The 19,517-nt window shown below is 44.3% G+C and overlaps 2 protein-coding genes and 1 long non-coding RNA gene across 19 annotated transcripts in view; 2 read left to right on the forward strand and 1 right to left on the reverse strand.

Moving 5' to 3' along the window:
• KMT2C (lysine methyltransferase 2C) overlaps nucleotides 1-2,066 on the forward strand; it is a 284,116-nt gene extending 282,050 nt beyond the window's left edge. For all 14 annotated transcript variants that reach the window (XM_041752737.1, XM_041752743.1, XM_041752742.1 and 11 more), the window contains one exon: nucleotides 129-2,066. In XM_041752737.1, the coding sequence (XP_041608671.1) occupies nucleotides 129-221 (93 nt within the window). In that variant the 3' untranslated portion in view covers nucleotides 222-2,066. The remainder of the gene's footprint in view (nucleotides 1-128) is intronic.
• Nucleotides 2,067-3,963: 1,897 nt separating this feature from the next.
• LOC121489168 lies at nucleotides 3,964-18,785 on the forward strand. Its single transcript, XR_005987290.1, has 4 exons — nucleotides 3,964-4,240; nucleotides 8,517-8,572; nucleotides 17,383-17,507; nucleotides 18,508-18,785. It is a non-coding gene; the product is annotated as an uncharacterized LOC121489168 (long non-coding RNA).
• The window catches only part of GALNT11 (polypeptide N-acetylgalactosaminyltransferase 11), a 51,116-nt gene continuing 44,417 nt past the window's right edge, over nucleotides 12,819-19,517 (reverse strand). For all 4 annotated transcript variants that reach the window (XM_041751797.1, XM_041751800.1, XM_041751799.1 and 1 more), the window contains exons 9-12: nucleotides 17,579-17,797; nucleotides 15,728-15,832; nucleotides 13,795-13,932; nucleotides 12,819-13,558 (exon numbers count right to left, since the gene is read on the reverse strand). In XM_041751797.1, coding sequence (XP_041607731.1) covers nucleotides 13,427-13,558; nucleotides 13,795-13,932; nucleotides 15,728-15,832; nucleotides 17,579-17,797 — 594 coding nt within the window. In that variant the 3' untranslated portion in view covers nucleotides 12,819-13,426. The remainder of the gene's footprint in view (nucleotides 13,559-13,794; nucleotides 13,933-15,727; nucleotides 15,833-17,578; nucleotides 17,798-19,517) is intronic.

Raw genomic sequence — 19,517 nt, forward strand, 5'->3', positions numbered from 1 at the left:
CCCTTGGGGACCCCAGGGGTCTGGGATTCAGGGTCAGGGCTGGGCCAGCCAGCGGCTGGCATTGAGGCTGAGGCACAGAGGCAGCGCCATCCCTCCGGGCCTCTCAGTCTGTGTCTTTGCCGCGGCAGCTCTGCTACGATTACAAGTTCGACTTTGAGGATGACCAGCACAAGATCCCGTGTCACTGCGGAGCTGTGAACTGCCGGAAGTGGATGAACTGAATGCATTCCTTGTGGCGCAGCGGGCGGCTTGTCCCTGGGAAGAAGCGATTCTACACACCATTTGAATTTTGCAGACGGAAAGAGATTTTTGTTTCCTGTTTTATGACTTTCTGAAAACTAGCTCCTGGGAGTCCGGGTCGCCCCAGCACTTCGGGCCGGAGGGCGGCCGGGACACCGGAGCAGCCCAGCACTTTTGTTTTCTTCTTCTTTCTTTCCTCCTTCTTTCTGTGGGTGGGTTTTGTTTTGTGTTGTGTTTTTGCGTCTCACTGAGGAGACACGTCGGGGTGAGGAGCCACTGGCTGCCCGGCCCTGGGGCGGGGTCTTCCTATGAATGTACAGACAGATCACCAGCGAAAGGGAGATGGGACGTCCGAAGTGCTGGCCACGGCCTTATCTGAACAAGGGGCAGGCCCTCTGACTTAAAAGATTTTTTAAAATAAAGTAGACACCACTGAACAAGGAATGTACTGAAATGACTTCCTTAGGGATAGAGCTAAGGGGTAATAACTTGCACTAAAATACATTTAAATACTTGATTCCATGAGTCAGTTTATTGTAGTTTTTGATTTCTGTAAAATAAGAGAAACTTTTTGTATTTATTATTGAATAAGTGAATGAAGCTATTTTTAAATAAAAGTTAGAAGAAAGCCAAGCTGCTGCTGTTACCTGCAGAACTAACAGACCCTGTTACTTTGTACAAATATGTAAATATTTTGAGAAAAAAATACAGTATAAAAAATAGTATTGACCAAATGCTACCAGGCTCCGCAGCAGCTCGGGTGCTTATAAAATGTTCATAGGGATGTCACAATATAATTTTGTGTTATTAAATATGCCATTATAATTATGTAATAACCAAAATTTCAACCTAGAGCATTTGGGGTTTTTTGCAAACTACGGTCTATTAGTACTTAATTGTTTTATACACCTTCTGATAGAACCGAGTGTAGGCTAAGACTACAACTTTTATAGCTGTTTTGGTAACTTAAACTAACTTTTTCATATTATATTGTTGCATCCCTACTTCTTCAGTCAGGTTTTTTTGTGCTTACAATTTGTGATAACTGTGAATAACTGCTTAAAAATACACCCAAATGGAGGCTGAACTTTTCTTCAGCGGATGTAGTTTTGATTAGAACTTTGTTTCAAGCCACAGAGAATCATGTAAACATACCAGATCGTGTAGCAGGACTCCAACCTAATTCTAGCCTTCTATTTAACACAAAAATCTGAAAAGGAAAAAAAAAAAAAAATGAGAGCGATGTGGTCACGCTTGCAGCTGCAGGACCCCGACAATAGGGTTTTGGAAGATGTAATTTTAAAATGTGTTTGTATGAACTGTTTGTTTACATTTCTTTAATAAAAAAAACACACACTGTTTTGTGTTTGCTTGTAGAAACTTAATCAGCATTTTGAACCAGGTTAGCTTTTTATTTTGTACTTAAAATTCTGGTACTGACACTTCACAGGCTAAGTATAAATGAAGTTTTTGTGTGCACAATTCAAGTGGGCTGTAAACTGTTGGTATATCAGTGACGCAGTTCTGAACTTGTAATGTATATGGCATGATGTATTTTTATCTTACAGAATAAATCAATTGTATATATTTTTCTCTTGATAAATAGCTGTATGAAATTTGTTTCTTGAATATTTTTCTTCTCTTGTACAATATTCTGACATCCTACCAGTATTTGTCCTACCGGGTTTTTGTTTTCTGTTCTGTATAATAGTATCTAATGTTGGCAAAAATTGAATTTTTTGAAGTATACAGAGTGTTATGGGTTTTGGAATTTGTGGACACAGATTTAGAAGATCACCATTTACAAATAAAATATTTTACATCTATAAGAGTGCCTGTGTGTATGTGTCTGCCCGGCCGGCGATGTGCCAGGCTCGGTTCTCTTCCTTCCCAGGTGACTGGTTTGCAGCTCGTTCCAGATGGAGAACACAGTGTGTTCCCTGAAGCCGAATCAAGACGGGAACTTTGGTGTCTCCCTTGGGGTGTTTGCCAAGGCCCAATTAAAAAATATCCATGGTGCCTGTTGCCTTGTTCCAAGTCTATTTTTGTTTGTTCCATTTAGTCTTTTGGGATTTTTTTTTTTTTTTTGAGGCAGCTTTTAAATTTATTCTGTGATATATTTTTTTTTAAAAGATTTTATTTATTTATTCATGAGAGACCCACACAGAGAGGGAGGCAGAGACACAGAGAGAGGGAGGCAGAGACACAGGCAGAGGGACAAGCAGGCTCCATGCAGGGACCCCGATGCGGGATTGGATCCCAGGACTCCAGGATCACGCCCTGGGACGAAGGCAGGCGCTAAACCGCTGAGCCACCCAGGGATCCCTATTCTGTGATAGAGACTGGATTTCTATGGTACTGAATGTATTTAGCATGGGAGGGGATTGCAAGGAGTTAAAATAGCTCAGAGTCCCTAAAACCAGTTTTTAGCTTGTGCTTCATGAACACCCCAAAATAAGCTTTTATATTGTGTGGTTTTATAGAAATTCTCAAAAGCCCTTCTCTGACAAAAAGGTTTTTAAAATCCCCCGAAGTGGCTCCCATTTATGAAACAGCGGGCCTGGTGGGGCTGGAGGTTCGGAGGCTGGAGGCTGGAGGCTTCGGGGCTGCTGCTCCTGCAGCCTCTTCTCTGACCTCCTGCTGGGTCTCCCGGACCCGGACCCGGACCCGCAGGGACAGAGCCCTGCGCCTCACCGGGTGGGGGCAGGCTCCCTTCTGGAGTGGGACCGACCCGCCCTCCGGCGGGACCACCAGGTGGAGGCAGGGGGAGGCCGTCCCAGGGGGGACCCACGCAGCCCCACGGGGGCCACGGGGGCCTCGCCCTCCCCTCGGAGCAGCCGCCTTGCAGGGGCGGGAGGGCCGGCCGGCCTCACGGAACCCCGGGTCTTGGGGGGGCACCCGCCGCCTTGGTGAAAAGCCTGAGAAGCCCCGGGCCTGACGCGACGGCCTCGCTCCCGGCATCGCCAGCTCGGGTCCCCACGGGGAGCCTGGTGGACGCGGGTGGGGGCCCGGCGGGGGGCGGAGGTCCGGGGGCGGAGGCAGGTGAGCGCGAAGGGAGGCGGCCGGGACCTGGGGGCTTGTGCCGAGCGGGGCAGGGGGCCGCGGAAGGCCCGGGCTGTCCGAGCGGGCCCTGCGTCCCGCCCCCGCCCTCCGTCTCGCCCTCGCCCGGCGCGGGCTGGGGCCTGCAGGGGTCGCCGGGGGTCGGGGCCCTCGGCGCCCCGCTGCGGTCTCTCCCGGCGAACGCTCTGCCCCGCGGTTCGCGTCTGACAAGGGCCGAGTCCCCCCCTGGAAAGCCGCTTCGGGAAGGTCTCGGCCGACGCGCTCGGCCTCCCGCGGCGGCGCCCGGACGGAGGGGCGCAGAGGGCCGAGCCACCGCGCCCGAGGGTGCGGCGAGCGACGCGGGCGGCCGGGGCGACGCTGCTCGCGGCCAGACCCGCGTGGCTCCTCCGCGCGGCCTGGGGTCACGGCCGTGGTGACGTGGGCCGTGGTGACGCGGGCCGGGGTGACGCGCGGTGCGTGCGCCGCCGTGGCCCGGCCCGCGGCACCGAGGCCCCCGGGGTCCTGCCGCGCGAAGGGGACGGCGGAGGCGTGGGCGTCCCTCCGCCGGGCCTCCCCCGAGGCCCGCGGCCCGGACCCCCGGGACAAACGGACGCTTGGCGCCTCAGCGTGACTACAACAGCTGTGTGAGTGTTTGAACGAAAATAGCCACGTTAAGCCCGGAGGAGGGGAAGACAGGCCCTGGAGGGTGTTGGGGAGGAGCGAGGCCGGGGAGGCCGTGCCCGCTCGAGCCCCGCCGCGGCCCCGCCTGTGGTGACAGGAGCTCAGGTCCGCCCTGTGTGCGTGGCCTTGGCAACTTTGGTTTGACAGCTTCGTTCCTCGTGACGCTACAGTTTTCCTAGAAATTTCAGTCAGCACACCGAGCTTCCAGTATCGCCACCTGCTACTCCTGTCACCTACTTCTGGGCCCACTTCACTGATGGATCTTTACTCCTGGTGACAGGTCACATCTTCTGCCTTTTCCATGTCTGGCAATTTTTCTCGGATTCCAGAATTTGTGCTTCTATGCTGTTGAGCGCTGAATTGTGTTGCGTTCCTTTCAGGCGTTTGGCAGACTTTATTCTGGCCGCACTGAGGATCAGTTTCTTCTTTTCAAAGCTCGTTCTTTACACATTTTTAGGACGAACTGTATTCATTTATTTAATTTAATTCTTATTTTGGCAGGGAGCACGCTGGTGGGGGCAGGGAGTGACTCCCAAGCACACTCCCTGCTGAGCGCGGAGCCTGCCCCCGGGTTCGCGACCTGAGCCAAAATCCAGAGTCGCCGCTCAACTGAATGAGGGCGGCGGGGGCCCGCGGCCTGGCGCCTGCCACCTGCTCCCGGGGCGCCGCTCCCAGTCGGGGACACAAGAGGGTGGAAGCGACAGGGGGACGACGGAGTGAAAGTCCGCCCCGCGGAGCGCACACAACGGGCACGCGCCGGGGAGAGGCCGGTTGGGTCGGTGGCTGGGCTACGGCCTTGGGGGACCCCGCGGTGCCGGCCCGTGTGATCCTCCCTGGAACCTGCTGTCGCCGCGGCCTTGTTCCCGCGGGTCTCAGGGCGTCAGCTGTGCCTGAGGACGAGCCCCGAGCAGCGGCGTCCGCCGCGGCCTCCCCTCCCCGGCTCCTCCGCAGCGTTTCCCGGGAAGCCGCCCTGCGGCCCCTGCCAGCCTGGGGCTGGCCAAGCCCAGATCCTGCCACTTCCTCCTGGACGGGAGAACTTTTCTCATGTCCTTTTGACTTAGAATTTTCCTTCCTGTCAAACTCTTTTTCCTTTCAAGGCATTATGGGTAATGTTTCTTCACCGTGTTTTTTTTTTTTTTTTTTTTGTTTTTTTGTTTGTTTTTTTTTTATTCCTGAGAGACACAGAGAGGCCGAGACACCGGCGGAGGGAGCAGCAGGCTCCACGCAGAGAGCCCGACGCGGGACTCGGTCCGGGACCCCGGGGTCGCGCCCTGGCTGAAGGCGGCGCTGAACCGCCGAGCCCCCCGGGCTGCCCTTCACCCTGTGTTTCATTCCTAATTTCTCAAGCGTATTTTTAAAATTTCTAATGCCTGCCTGAGCCCTGCCACACTTCTGAGTCAAATTCGGCTTTAAATGGTCACTCCCTGTTACTCAGCGTCCCCCGGCTCGTGCCCGCCGCGCGACCGTCGTGTGGCTCCGCGGGGCGGACTTTGACTCCGCCGCCCTCCTGCGGCTTCCGCCCCCGTCTGCCCCCGACTGGGAGCGGCGCCCGCGGCCCCGGGCCCCCGCGCCCCGCGGTCACCGCGCCTGCCGCCCCTTGCCCGAGCCGGGCAGCCCGGCCGTAAGCGGAGGGCAGGAGAAGCGCCGCCCAGAGTGGGGGAGCGAGCGGCTTGGCCCGAGGGCGCCCGGGGACACGCGCGGGCCAGGTCCCGGGAGGCGGAGCCCGGGGCTGCCCTGGGACCCCGAGCGGGGGGAGCGGGGGCAGCGGGGCCTGCGGGCGCGAGGGCCTCGGCCCGGGAGACGTGTTCATCCGACGGGCTGAGCACCCAGTGGGGCCCGGCGCTTGGGGCTCCCTGCGTGCGCCCCCGACTTGCGCGGCGCTCTGCGCTTAGGGGTCGACGGCCACCCTGAGGCTGTCGTAAGCGGTGGACATTTGGTCTTTATCCCCATTTCGGGCCCGGAGCCCCCGACGCGCCGGGCCCCTCCAGCGACCGCAGCGCTAGGGGCGTTTCGGTCCCGACGGGCCCCGTCGGGAGGGGCCGCGGGGAGCGCAGGCGCGAGGGCGGGGCGGGGCGGGGCGGGCTCCCGGGGCGCTCCCCTCCCCTGCGACCCGCGCGGCGCGCCCTCCCGGCCTGGGCCCCTCGCTGTGGGTCCGCGGCCGCCGCCGCCCGCTCGGGGCTCCTCCTCCGGGACACCGGCCTCACAGGGCGCGCTCCCCTTCGCCGTGTCAGGGACGGAAGCTACCTTGTGGCTTCATGACCTTGAAACCGCCACCGCGGCTGGGTCCGGCTGTCGGCTCCGCTCGGCTCCGCGGCGGCAGGTGCCAGGGCGCCGCTGCGCTTCGGGCTGCGTTTGCCTCCTGACGAGGACCCTGAAACGCCTTTTCTTTTTCTTTCCTTTTTTTTTTTCTTTCTTTCTTTTTCTTTCTTTCTTTTTCTTTCTTTCTTTCTTTCTTTTTCTTTCTTTCTTTCTTTCTCTTCTTTCTTTCTTTCTTTTCTTTCTTTTCTTTTCTTTCTTCTTAATTTTTCTTTTCTTCTTTCTTTCTTTTTCTCTTTTTCTTTCTTTTCCTTCTTTTCTTCTTTTTCTTTCTTTCTCTTTCTTTCTTTTTCTTTCTTTCTTCTTTCTTTCTCTTTCCTTCCTTCCTTTTTCTTTCTTTCTCTTTCTTTTCTTTCTTTCTTTTCCTTTCTTTTTCTTTCTTTCTTTCCTTCCTTTCTTTCCTTTCTTTCTTTTCTTTCTTTCCTTTCTTTCTTTTCTTTCTTCTTTCCTTTCTTTCCTTTTTCTTTCATTTCTTTCCTCTTTCTTTCTTTTCCTTCTCTCCTTCTTTCTTTTTTCTTTCTTTTCCTTCTTTTCTTTCTTTTTTCTTTCTTTCCTTCCTTCTTTCTTCTTTCTTTTCTTCTTTCTTTTTCTTTCTTTCTTTTTGAACATTTATTCATGAGAGACAGAGGCAGAGACACAGGCTGAGGGAGGCTCCTTGTGGGGAGCCCGATGCAGGACTCCATCCCGGGACCCCGAGGTCACGTCCTGAGCTGAAGGCCGATGCTCAACCCCTGAGCCCCCCGGACGTCCCTCAACTCTTACACTTTCATGTTTTTTATGCTATTGTAAATTGCAATTACAATAACCATCTTTTTCCCATTTTAAACTGTTCATTTGTATAGAAGTACAATCGTATGTTTACCTTTTATTTTGTGGTCCTGATAGACTCCCTGTGTTTAGTAGTATTTTTGAAAACTCCCTATGACTTTCTAATGTTGATTATGGTCTGCAAATACACTTTTATTTTTCAGTGAATACACTATTTAATTGCCTGCTGCACTGGCTAACACCTTCACTAAAAATGTTGAATGGAAGTCGTAAAGACAGGCATCCTTGGTTTGTTCCAAATCCAGGTTTCTTTTTAAGATTTATTTATGATAGTGAGGCAGCATGAGTGGGGGGAGGGGCAAACAGACACCCCCACCCCCCAATCTCCCCCATCCTCGCAGGAAGCCTGATGTGGGGCTCAGTCCCAGAACCCTGGGATGGTGACCTAAGCTAAAGGCATATATTTAACCCAATGAGCCACCCAGGCACTTGTTTTTTAATATGAGCCCACCTAGTTTTTTTCATAGATGCCTTTTATAAGGTTGAAGACTTTTCCTAGTTTGCTAAGTTCTTTTTGTAAATAGGTGTTGATTCCTGTCAAATGTTCTTCTGCAAGATCATATGCCTTTTCTCCTGTATTAACATCATAAACTACATTGATTTTCTTATGTGAAAGGAACCTTGTGTTCCTGGGATAAAACCCACTGGTTCATAATGTATCATCCTTTTTACATACTGCTGGGTTTGACTTGCTAGTATTTTATAAGGAAATTTTGCTTCTATATTTATGAAGGATATTGCTCTTAAGTTTTCTGGTGTATTCATTGCTAAATGAATAGTTAAGTCTTGCTCATAATATCAAAAATTTATACAAGTTTTCTAGAAGTGGTGGTATAACATTGGTATAATTTTTTCTCCACTGTTTGATCAAATTCATTCGTGAAACCATCTGTGCCTGGAGTTCTCTTGTGGAAAGGTTTTTAAACTACAAATTGAATTTATTTAATAGCTGTAAGGCTATTCAGGTTGTCTATTTCTTCAGAGAAGCTGGGTAATTTATTTCCAGTATCTGCCCGTTTTATTTAAACCATCAAATTTACTGGCATAAACTTGGTCATAGTTATCCCCTGGCTGCAAAACTGAGCATCTTCCACGTCAGAGTGATACTTTTGTTAAAACTGATAAACCTAAAAAAAAAAAAAATTTGATAAACCTGTATCCTATCATCACCCAAAGTCCAGAGTTTACATTAAGGTTCACTCTTGGCTTTTTTTTTTTTTTAATTTTTTTTTCACTCTTGGTTTTGTATAGTCAATGGCTTTTGACTGACGTATGACTTATACCCACCATTATAGTGTCATACATAATAGTTTTATTGCCCTAAAAATCCTCTCTGCTCTATTCCCCTCTCCCTCCCCTGACCCGTGGCAACCACTGATCTTTTACTGTCTCCATGGTTTTCCCTTTTCCAGAATGTCACAGAGGTGGAATCATACAGTACGCAGAAACTCAGTTGCTGGACCATCAGGTAAGTGTAGGTTTGGTTTCATAAGAAACTGCCAAAGTCCTTCAGAAGTGGCTGCACCATTTTACATTCCCACCAGCAACGAATGATAGTTTCCATTGCTTTTTCATCCAATCCTTTTTAACATCTGTAGAATCTCTAGTGATGTTACCACTCTCATTCCTGATGTGGATAATTCATGTCTGTTTTTGGTTGGTTTTTGATGAGGTTTGTCAGTTTGTTTTTTAAAGATTCTATTTATTTATTCATGAGGGACACAGAAAGAGAGAGGCAGAGACACAGGTAGAGGGAGAAGCAGGCTCCATGCAGGGAGCCCGATGTGGGACTCGATCCCAGGACCCCGGGATCACGACCTGAGCTGAAGGCAGATGCCCAACCACTGAGCCACTCAGGCATCCAGAGGTTTGTCAGTTTTATAGTTACTTTTCTTTCTTTTTTTTTTTTTTAATTTTTATTTATTTATGATAGAGAGAGACAGAGACACAGGCGGAGGGAGACGCAGGCTCCATGCACCGGGAGCCCGATGTGGGATTCGATCCCGGGTCTCCAGGATCGCGCCCCGGGCCAAAGGCAGGCGCCAAACCGCTGCGCCACCCAGGGATCCCGTTACTTTTATTTCTTAAAATGAGGTATAGTTGACACACAATGTTACATTACAGGTGTGTAACACAGCGACTTGGACAAGTCTGTACATTAGACTATGCTCACCACAGGCAGAGTCCTATCTGTCACCATAAAAGGCCGTGACAAGACCACTGGCTATGTTCCCTACGCTGTACCTTTCATCCTCATGACTCACTCATTCCGTAACTGAAAGCCTGTACCTCCCACACTCCACCCATTTTGCCCATCCCCTACAACCTCCCTCTTCTCTGGAAACTATTAGTTCTATTTTCTTTTTTTAATGGGTCTGTTTCTGCTTTGTTTCTTCATTGTTTTAGATTCCATATAAAAGTGAAATCGTGGTATTTCTCGGATTTCACAGCATAGTATCCTCTAGGACTATTCTTGTTCTCACAAATGGAAAGATCTCATTCTTTTTTTTTTTTATGGCTGAGTAATATTCTATTGTATATACATGCACATCTTTATCCATTCATCTATTGATGGACACTTGGGCTGCTTCCATATCCTGGCTATTGTAAATAATATTGCAATAAACATAGAGGAGAATATACCTTTTTGAATTAGTGGTTTTGTTTTCTTTGGGTGAATACCCAGTAGTGGAATTACTAGATTCTAATTTGGTATTTCTAATTTTATATGGTATTTCTAATTTTAATTTTTTAAAAGATTTTATTTATGAGAGACACAGAGGCAGAGACCCAGGCAGAGGGAGAAGCAAGCTCCATGCAGGGAGTCCGATGTGGGACTTGATCCCAGGATCCCGGGACCACGACCTGAACCAAAGGCAGATGCTCAGCCGCTGAGCCACCCATGTGCCCCTTAATAATATTCTTCATGGGTATCTTTACATTTGTTTCACTTCGGTGATGTTCATGATCCAGCTTTGATTTTTTTCTATTTTTGTTTTCTATTTCATCCATTTCTATTCTGACATTTAATTGTTTCTTTGCTCTTCTTGTTTCCTTTTTCTATTTTAAGGTGGAAGCTTAAGTCATTGACTTTAATTAAGCTTTTATCCTTTTCTGCTAGCTGCACCCTTCAGTCTTTGGTCGGTTATATTTTCATTTTCAGTCAGTTCAAACAGCTTTATAACTCCTTTGACCTGCAGGATATTAGAAAATGTGTTACTGGTAGATTTTTCAAATATTTGAAGATTTTCCAGGTATGTTATTGACTTCCATTACTGTTGGTTTCTAATATAATTTGCACAAGTTGGATTTGTATGAATTTATTGAGAACATCTCAGAACATGACCTATCTTGTGACCTATCTACGTTTCATGTGTAATTGAAAAGAAGGCATTATTCCATCTGGTCTTGTCAGGTAGAATGTTCCATGATTGATAATCATGTCAAGTTGGAGGACAGTATCATCAAGCCTTCTATATCCTACCTGATTTTTTTCTACTTTATTTCATCAATTATTGAGAGGTATATTGAAATTTTACTACAGTTGTAAATTATGTTCATTATGAAAAATCATGTTCTCTGTATTAAGAGTCTGTTTCTTGGTTTGGCTTTTTTCCTTTGCTCATTTGTTTTTAAATTCCATATAAGTGAGATCATATCACATATCTTTCTCTGGACTTTTTAAAGATTTATTCATGAGAGACAGAGAGAGGGGGGCGGGGGCAGAGACATAGGCAGCGGGAGAAGCAGGCTCCCTGCAAGGAGCCCGATGCAGAACTCGATTCTAGATCCCAGGATCAGGACCTGAGCCGAAGGTAGATGCTCAACCACTAAGCCATCCAGGTATCCCTCTGGACTTTTTTCACTTAGCATTATATTCTCTAGCTCTACATGTTGTTGTAAATGGCAAGATTTCATTTTTTCTTTTTTTTTTTTTTTACAAAGATTTCATTTTCTTAATGGCTGAATAATATTTCATTGTATGTGTGTGTATAAACTTTGTTATATATACACACACACATCTTTTTAATTCATCTCTTAGTGGACACTTGGGCTGCTTCCATAGTTTGGCAATTATAAATAATGCAGTAAACATAGGGGTACATGTATCTCTGAATTGTTTTTATATTTTTGGGTAAATACCCAGTAGTGTGATTACTGGATCACAGGGTAGTTTAATGGAGGAAGTTTTATGGAGGAACCGTCCATACTATTTTCCACAGTGGCTGCACCAGTTTGCATTCCAATCAATAGTGCAAGAGCACATCCTCACAAACATTTGTCGTTTTGTTATTTTTGGTATTAGCAATACTGACAGGTGTGAAGTGATAGCTCGTTTTTTTTTTTTTTTTTTTTTTTTCCTCATTGCGGTTTTGATTTGCATTTCCTTGATGAGTGATGTTGAGCTTCTTTTCATGTGTCCATTGGCTGGCTGGATGTCTTCTTTGGAAGAATGTGTCTTCTGCCCATTTTTAATTGCATTGTTTCTTGATGTTAAGTTCTTTATATATTCTGAGTACTAATGCTTTATCGGATATGTTATTTGCAAATATCTTCTCCTATTCTGTAACTTGCCTTTTATTTCTTTTGCTGTGCAGAAACCTTTTATTTTGATGTAGTCACAATTTTTTACTTTAATTCCTTGGCCTCAGCAGACTGTAGCTATAAAAATATTATGACCAATGTCAGAGAAATTACTGCCTATGCTCTCTTCAAGGATTTTTATGGTTCTAGACCTAGACCTATAGCTGTAAAATGATTATATACTTAGGTCTTTAATCTACTTTGACTTTATTTTTGTATATTATGAAAGAAAGTGGTCCAGTTGCATTCTTTTGCCTGTAGCTGACCAGTTTCCCCAACACCATTTGAGGAAAAGACTTTTTCCCATTATTATATTTATTCCTACTTTGTTGAAGATTAATTTCCCATATAATTGTAGGTTTACTTCTGTGTTTTCTTTTCTCTTCCATTGATCTATGTGTCTATTTTTATGCCAGTACCATATTGTTTTAATTACTACCACTTGTAATAGAACTTAAAATCTAGAATTGTGATGCCTTTCGATTTTTTCAAGAGTGTTTTGGTTATATGTGGTCTTTTATAGTTCCATACAAATTTTAGGATTGTTTTTTCTAGTTCTGTGACAAATGCTTTGGTTATTTTGATAAAAAAGATTGCATTAAATCTGTAGATTGCTTGAGGCAGTATGGATATTTTAATATTTGTTCTTCCAATCCATGAGCATGGGATGTCTTTCCACTTCTTTGGATCATTTTGAACTTTGTGTTTTATAATTTTCAGAGTACAGGTCTTTTATCTCTTTGGTTAAGTTTATTGTTTTGGGTGCAATTGTAAATGGGATTTTCTTAATTTCACTTTTTGTCGCTTCATTATTAGTGTATAGGAATGCAACAGACTTCTATACATTGACTTTGTATCTTGTGACTTTACTGAATTAATTTATCAGTACTAGTGGGTTTTTTGGTGGTCTGAGATCTATCTTCTGCGATCCTGACCTCTATACCTAAATGCCAGCTTTAGTGAATTTACAGACATTCAGTGTCAAATTCACACAGTTCAAGCTAAAGAATGGTGCTGTGCCCTCGCTTATTGGTTCATTAGCCGAACCAAGTATCCTGTTCACCATATGACACACAGCACAACGCAGATCAGAAACCCCAACACAAGAAAAGCAGACAAAAAGTCCCATGTAAATCATCAAAAGGATCCTTTATTTTAAATGTCGATAGTACCATATTTCACCAAAATAATTTATAATAGTTAACTGCCTCTTAAATATATAATCTTATAAATGAGGCCTTCTGAAGTTAAAAGTAATGTGGATTCAGTTTGTTTGAAATTATTTTGGACATGATAATTGAAGTAAAAAAATTTGTTTCCTATGAAGTCCTTCTAAAAAAGGAAACCATGACAAGTTCCTGATCAGACAAATGCCATTCTATTATTAAAGGGATTAAAAAGCATAAATAAGTGTGAACAGAAATGTCAATCTCCTGGGTTTGTCCTGTCCAAACCTGACCCTTTATAGAGTTAAAATTGTAGTCTACTTTCTTACCATAAGCAAGAAATTCCTTAGCAGCTCAGAAATGATGTTAATGTCTTGGTAAATCAGATTTCCTCATTTTCTGATGATCACTCTGTGCTCCAGTCTCTAGTATATCTGTCATCTCATCCACTCAAAAATGGTTCTATTTAAGCAGGAAATCAGGGATTTTCTTGTACCAGCAACTTCTCAAGCCTCATAGCTCACAGATGAGGTGAACACTGAGGAATTGCCATGCTAGCCATAGCGTCCACTTTAGCTTTCCAGATGCCACTGTTGTGATGAGGAGCCATCACAGATTGCCATCGCAACGTAGCCTTTGTGACTCAGTGGATCGACCACTTTCAGGCACTGTCCAACGGACACCTGGTATAGCCGATTACTCTTCTGAAAAAAGGTAGCAAGAAAAATATACCAGTTAATTGCTTTAACTTAAAAAAAACTTACTGCCATAATGTAGTAGAGAAGAAATGCAGGTGAGGTGTGGACTATTTCAGATGTTTTGCTTGCTTAAGGGATACTACAAACTCAGAATGAACTTCTACAAGGGGGACCAGGACTGCACTTGCCACACTTAGCTCTGTCTGCTTCCTCACTCCCATTCTCACTAGCAAGCTCCTCACCCCAAAGGTCCACTGCTGGGATCCTCCTGACCCGTGGCACTTCATGAGTCGTGGTGGGTCTGACGAGCGAGTTTCTGACATATCCAGGCAAAGGAGGTTATTTAAAACCAACTCGTGCTCTTCGTTATAAATCCAAATCTAAGGAAGAAAATCAAAGATCAAAATCAAAGATCCAGGTTCTGCTTTAGATTTTGAAATTCAGATGTAGCACAGGTCACGTATCTGTGGAAGAAGAATGGGGTTATTCTACATGGTTGCATAAAGCAGGGAAAGATCAACGAACCTGAGTTACATGCTTATCTGAAAATGGAAGGAATGAACAAACACAGGAAAAAGAAGTGCAGTCCCAGGAAGAAACCAAAACAATGGTTAACTTGTTCTTTGAACTTAATGTAACTGACTGAATTAACTGAGCACACAATTGTAGACATTTTCTAATTCTAGGATTTCACAATCCTACAGTGGTCTGCATCCCTAGATGGGCCTGCGGGCTTGGCCTTCTGCAGACAGGAACTCACAGGCATCCCTGTCAGACGTCCCTCATCTGCTGGGCAGCGCTGCTGTGCAGGAGCTAGTATATCACATTGTCCTAGGGGACGTTATACTCTAATCCCAGATCATCCCCCACAGCATTTGGGCTGGGATCATTTCCTCTGTGGGCCCAGAAGCAGGTTTTCTCTAGATGCACAGATCTTGCAGGATAGTCTTCTCTGTGGCCTAAAATCGGCTGAGCAGGACAAGTGCAATGAAGAGCTTACTCTCCAATTGGTACCATCACTAAATTTTGTTTCTGAATTATTTTACTCATTAGTATTTTTACCTCCAGGCCCAAAATGTATGTGTGCTCTCTCCATTAACATGAAGAGTTCCATGAATAGAATTTTCTGCAATGATGCTAATGTTTTATAACCTGTGTTGTCCAACATGGGAGCCACATGTGGCTACCGCCATCAGGACAAGTCTGCATGATCCCAACACAGTAGAAACAGGAGAATGTAATTCCATCTCCTCAAATCTCTTCCATTTTCTGGAAGAAATCTCAGTGACCTCATCCCATTGTGACATAAGCCACTGAAGCATCATTACAATTGAACACCCCAGTGCCCAAGACCCTCCAGACACCTGGGTATGACACCTCTCATACCCAGACACAGCACAAGACCCCTTTTAAATCCTATTTTCCAGTGTGGACAACACCTTCCATACTGTGCAAGCTCTGCTAGAAATAAAAAGTCTTCTATGAAATTTCAGAGGACACAGGCTACCCATCCTTTTTAGTCTTGAGTGACACAATCTCCACCACTCAAATGGAAATGAAAATCACCTCCCTGTGATGTACTTAGCACTGAGGTTCTACAGGCTTGAGGTTCTATATCTAGGAGGTTAGACTACTGTTATCAGATACAAGTAGTCTCAAATTACAGTTCCAAACTCATGCAAGTTTTTGGCTTATTTTTAGGTCTACTTTAACACCACTGAAAAGGTTATGAGAATACAAACATTATGCGAATGAAATGAACCGATTATTTTGTTGTAGTTTCTTCCGATGGACTAAGACTCAGAGAAATTTGATTTTAGAGAAAACTCTACAAAAGATAACTTATCTACTGTAGCATTAATATTCTTGCCCAGAGGGACACTATACTTCCTTTGCCACTCCTAACCTTCAATGAGCTTTTGATTCATTGTTAGGAGCATTATTTGTACTTCGCAGTTACAAACATTGAGCAAAGGTAGGAAAAAATATACAAAGGAGACAAAAATAGTTGTATTACATGAGCTCTAAAGTCTTTTCCAACTTAACCCATATCATCTAAGGAAAGTGCGATTAAAATCTTCAGTCTTCTCTGCCCTCCTCCTTCAGGACTGCCAGCAAGTTCCCTTCACTGAAGGACACTTTCCAGGACTGGCTGAGCCCAGAGGCATCACTCACCTGAGTTGGGTCACTGTAGTCACACGCTTTAAGCACCACCAGGCCTCCTTTCTGACTTGGGCGGCCCTGGGCCACCAGACACTTGTTAGTCTGGAGGTGATAGAGCTGTAAAATGAGAGAATGCTCTTCTCAGAAGACATCTTAGAATGTTAGATAAAGTGGTTTTAGATGAAATGTGAAAATACTATTCCAAGCTCTGAATATCAAAGGTCATAAATATATAAGCATTTTATTCCTAAATTCTAGCTTCAGTACATAAGGGTATCACAATAGACTTCAAGGTTACAGGCAATTTTAACAATATATGCAAGCAATGTCAAGTAGAAATTCTACCTAAAGGTATAGGTTTACTAATCTGCTACAGAGCAGGAAAGAAACTAAAACATCTCTGGCCTAAAGAGCCTTAAAAGGAAATTGAGGAAATAAAAAAAAAGGTACAAACCAGACAGTGCATAACCAAATGTGATGCACATGCTAAACTGAGATAAACACAGATTAGAAATTGCAAAGGTGGGCAGCTCGGGTGGCTCAGCGGTTTAGCACCACCTTCAGCCCAGGGCCTGATCCTGGAGACCCAGGATTGAGTCCCATGTCAGGTCAGGCTCCCTGCAGGAGCCTGCTTCTTCTCCCTCTGCCTGTGTCTCTGCCTCTCTCTCTGTGTCCCTCATAATTAAATAAAAATCTTTATTTTTTATAAACTTTTAAAAATTTATTTATTCATGATAGACATAGAGAGAGAGAGAGAGGCAGAGACACAGGAGGAGGGAGAAGCAGGCTCTATGCCGGGAGCCTGACATGGGACTCGATCCTGGGACTTCAGGATCACGCCCTGGGCCAAAGGCAGGCACTAAACCGCTGAGCCACCCAGGGATCCCAATAAATAAAAATCTTGAAAAAAAAAAAAAAAAAAAAAGAAAGAAAGATAAAGAAATTGCAAAGGTGAGACCCAGAAATGCAACAGAGTATCTAGTTTGGGTAAAATATTAATGTTAGTGTTAAAGGAGCTTAGACATGCGAGGCAAGAATAATGTAAAGGACTTCAACTATATGGACAAACCCTGGTACGCATTTTTACTTGAAAACACTCTGACTTTGTTTTAATCTCATCAAGAGGACAAGAAGGGGAAAGTTCTAGGCTTGCTTTAGCCACTGAGGGAACACTTAGCATCATGAAAGATCCTAAGGAGCACCACCTTCTTAGTACAGAAAACTGAGCATCAATCAGAACATCTATACTTTCAGAAAGCAAATTCTAAGAAGTGATTCAGGAAAAAGGTATAGTTTTTATGGCTAGACCCCTAAGATTTATAGAACTGTGAAGAAATTCCTTCAGAAACAAAAGGGAACATCTACAGAAACGTGGCTGGTCATGGGTTTTCTGTGCAGCTCAGATCTTTCACTTGCTCTCTGGAGTTGTTCCCAGAGCTTTGGCCTCAACAGCAGAAAGCACCCCCATTTCTCTTTCTGTCTTCCTTTTGGAACTGGCCTTTTTTTTTTCCTTTTAATTTTTAAAAAATTTTTTTGGGGGGACTGGTCTTTTAAAATGAGTTTCATACTCACTTATAGTACCTTTATTGTTCTATTCACATTTACATCCACCTTCTTGAAACCCAGCACGTAACTTACAGAAGTCATGTGCTGTTTACTGCTGGCAGGTGAAGAATGTTAATATTAACAATGAAGATACTAACATTTCGAAGGTCTTACTACCTGAGTGAAGGAAGTTCCCACCAAAAGAATATAATGGAAGCAAGCTAAAGTCTATCACTAAAAGGATACTGTGAGTCTAAAACGTCATTTATTATATCATACAACTTTTAATGAAGCACTTGGATGAGTTTACTTTCTTACCCTTCCACGCTGAAGGATTTTGGGGCGTTTTGGCCCTCTATTGATAAAAATGGGCTGCTGGGGTTTGGCGTTGGGCCCAGATATCTGCATCTCTGGGTAGATATTATCCAGGTACCATTTAAATGATTTACAACCCAACTTCTTCCTCAATTCAACACGCTCACTGATATTTCCATAGCTTTTGGTCCTCAGATCAGGTCTTAAAGAAAAATACTGCTCCTGAATTTTAAAAAGAGAAATGAAAAACAAGAGCATAGCTTTTTAAAAATGAGGATTATCAATTATAACCTAAGACGTAACTGAAAAAAATGGATCAGCAAAAATATTTTTCATGCCAGTGTTGTCTTGATGTTGCCAAAAAACATCAACATAAAGTTTTCACGCAATTAGGTCCATCACTGACACTAAGACATCTTAAATACATCGCAATTTCAAAAATGGCAAAATGTAAAAACATCTCAGAATTAATGAAGCAGGCTACACATGAGGGTAGCAGTTCTCTGACTCCATCAGGACTCTCTAATCTTAAAGATTACCGAAGACTCCAAGAAGCGTCTGTTCCTGTGAGTTGTATCCACTGGTACATACCATATGAAAAGTTAAAACTTTGTTAATTCATTAAAAATAACTCATTACCTATTAACATAAACATGCTTTGAACAATAAAAAATTTAGTGAGGACATGATATGCTTTACAATTTTACAAATCTTTTCAATGTCTGGCTACAAAGAAGTCAGCTGAATTCTCATTTCTGCATTCAACCTGTTACTATACGTTGTTTGGTTAAATATATTCTTAAAAATAAGAGTGAAAAAATATAGTTTAAAATGGAAGGAATACTTTTGGAAGGAATACTTTAATAGCAGTTTCAGAGAATTATGGCTATTTTTTTATTTTTTTAAAAAAGATTTTGTTATTTATTTGACAGGAGAGCGAGTGAGCAAGCACAAGGAGGGGGAACAGCAGAGGAAGAAGGAGAAGCAGACTCCTTCCCTGGTGAGCAGGGAGCCCAATGTCGGGCTCAATTCCAGGACCCTGAGATCATGACCTGAGCTGAAGATAGATGCTTAACCAACTGAGGAACCTAGGCGCCCCCCTTTTTTGGTATTTTACCAAAACAGTAAAATTTCATATTCCACATTGTAGCAAACCCTTAAATCATATGATTGAGCTTTTTGTACCGTTGCATTAAACTCTACTGCTCTATCTTGCTGCTCTATCTTGCTCTTTGAATGGATCTTTTACCTATCCACGATTTGAATACCACCCATGATTAGTCATTTGGAAAATACTGCTCCACTGGGTTGTGAAGTTCCAAATATTGACAAATTTCACTCTATAATATCAAAAATTATATTCATAAATATTCCTAATCTCATCAGAAAAGCCCGTAAGTACTGGAAGTCATCAAACTCAAAGGGATGGATACAAGTTTTCCACCTGAAACAAATGTTATCAGTTGAAGAGAGAGGGCTCAGTTGGTTCACTTCTGAGAATATCTGCCAAATATCCAAATATAAATAACCATGCTTTGTGAGTCATTCTTTTACATAAAAAGTGTTCTTTGGAGAAAAGTGACCAGTTTATCTCACAACTCAACTGCGCACGTTTTCTCCTAAAACAAGCACTGTATTTCTTTCGGTGTAAGTGAAAAGTGCTTTTGGTAGACTGATTCAAGCGTTTCACAGCATTCTGAGCACACTGAGATTTAACGCAACTATTTCTATTACTCAAAGTGCTTTTGCAGCATCAGTGCAAAGTCAACATGGTGAAAATGGCTAATACTGTATTAACTGGACTGTGAAAACAGCTTTGACCTGGCAAACCTCCTAAAACGGGAGCCAGGATTTACATGGACCTATGAACCACTTTTTGAGAGCTGCTGTGAGATAATGTGACTCAAAGCTGAGGAACATGGAGAGCAAGGGAAGAGACATG

This window comes from Vulpes lagopus, chromosome 4 (assembly GCF_018345385.1).
Source record: "Vulpes lagopus strain Blue_001 chromosome 4, ASM1834538v1, whole genome shotgun sequence".
NCBI classification, from domain to species: domain Eukaryota; kingdom Metazoa; phylum Chordata; class Mammalia; order Carnivora; family Canidae; genus Vulpes; species Vulpes lagopus.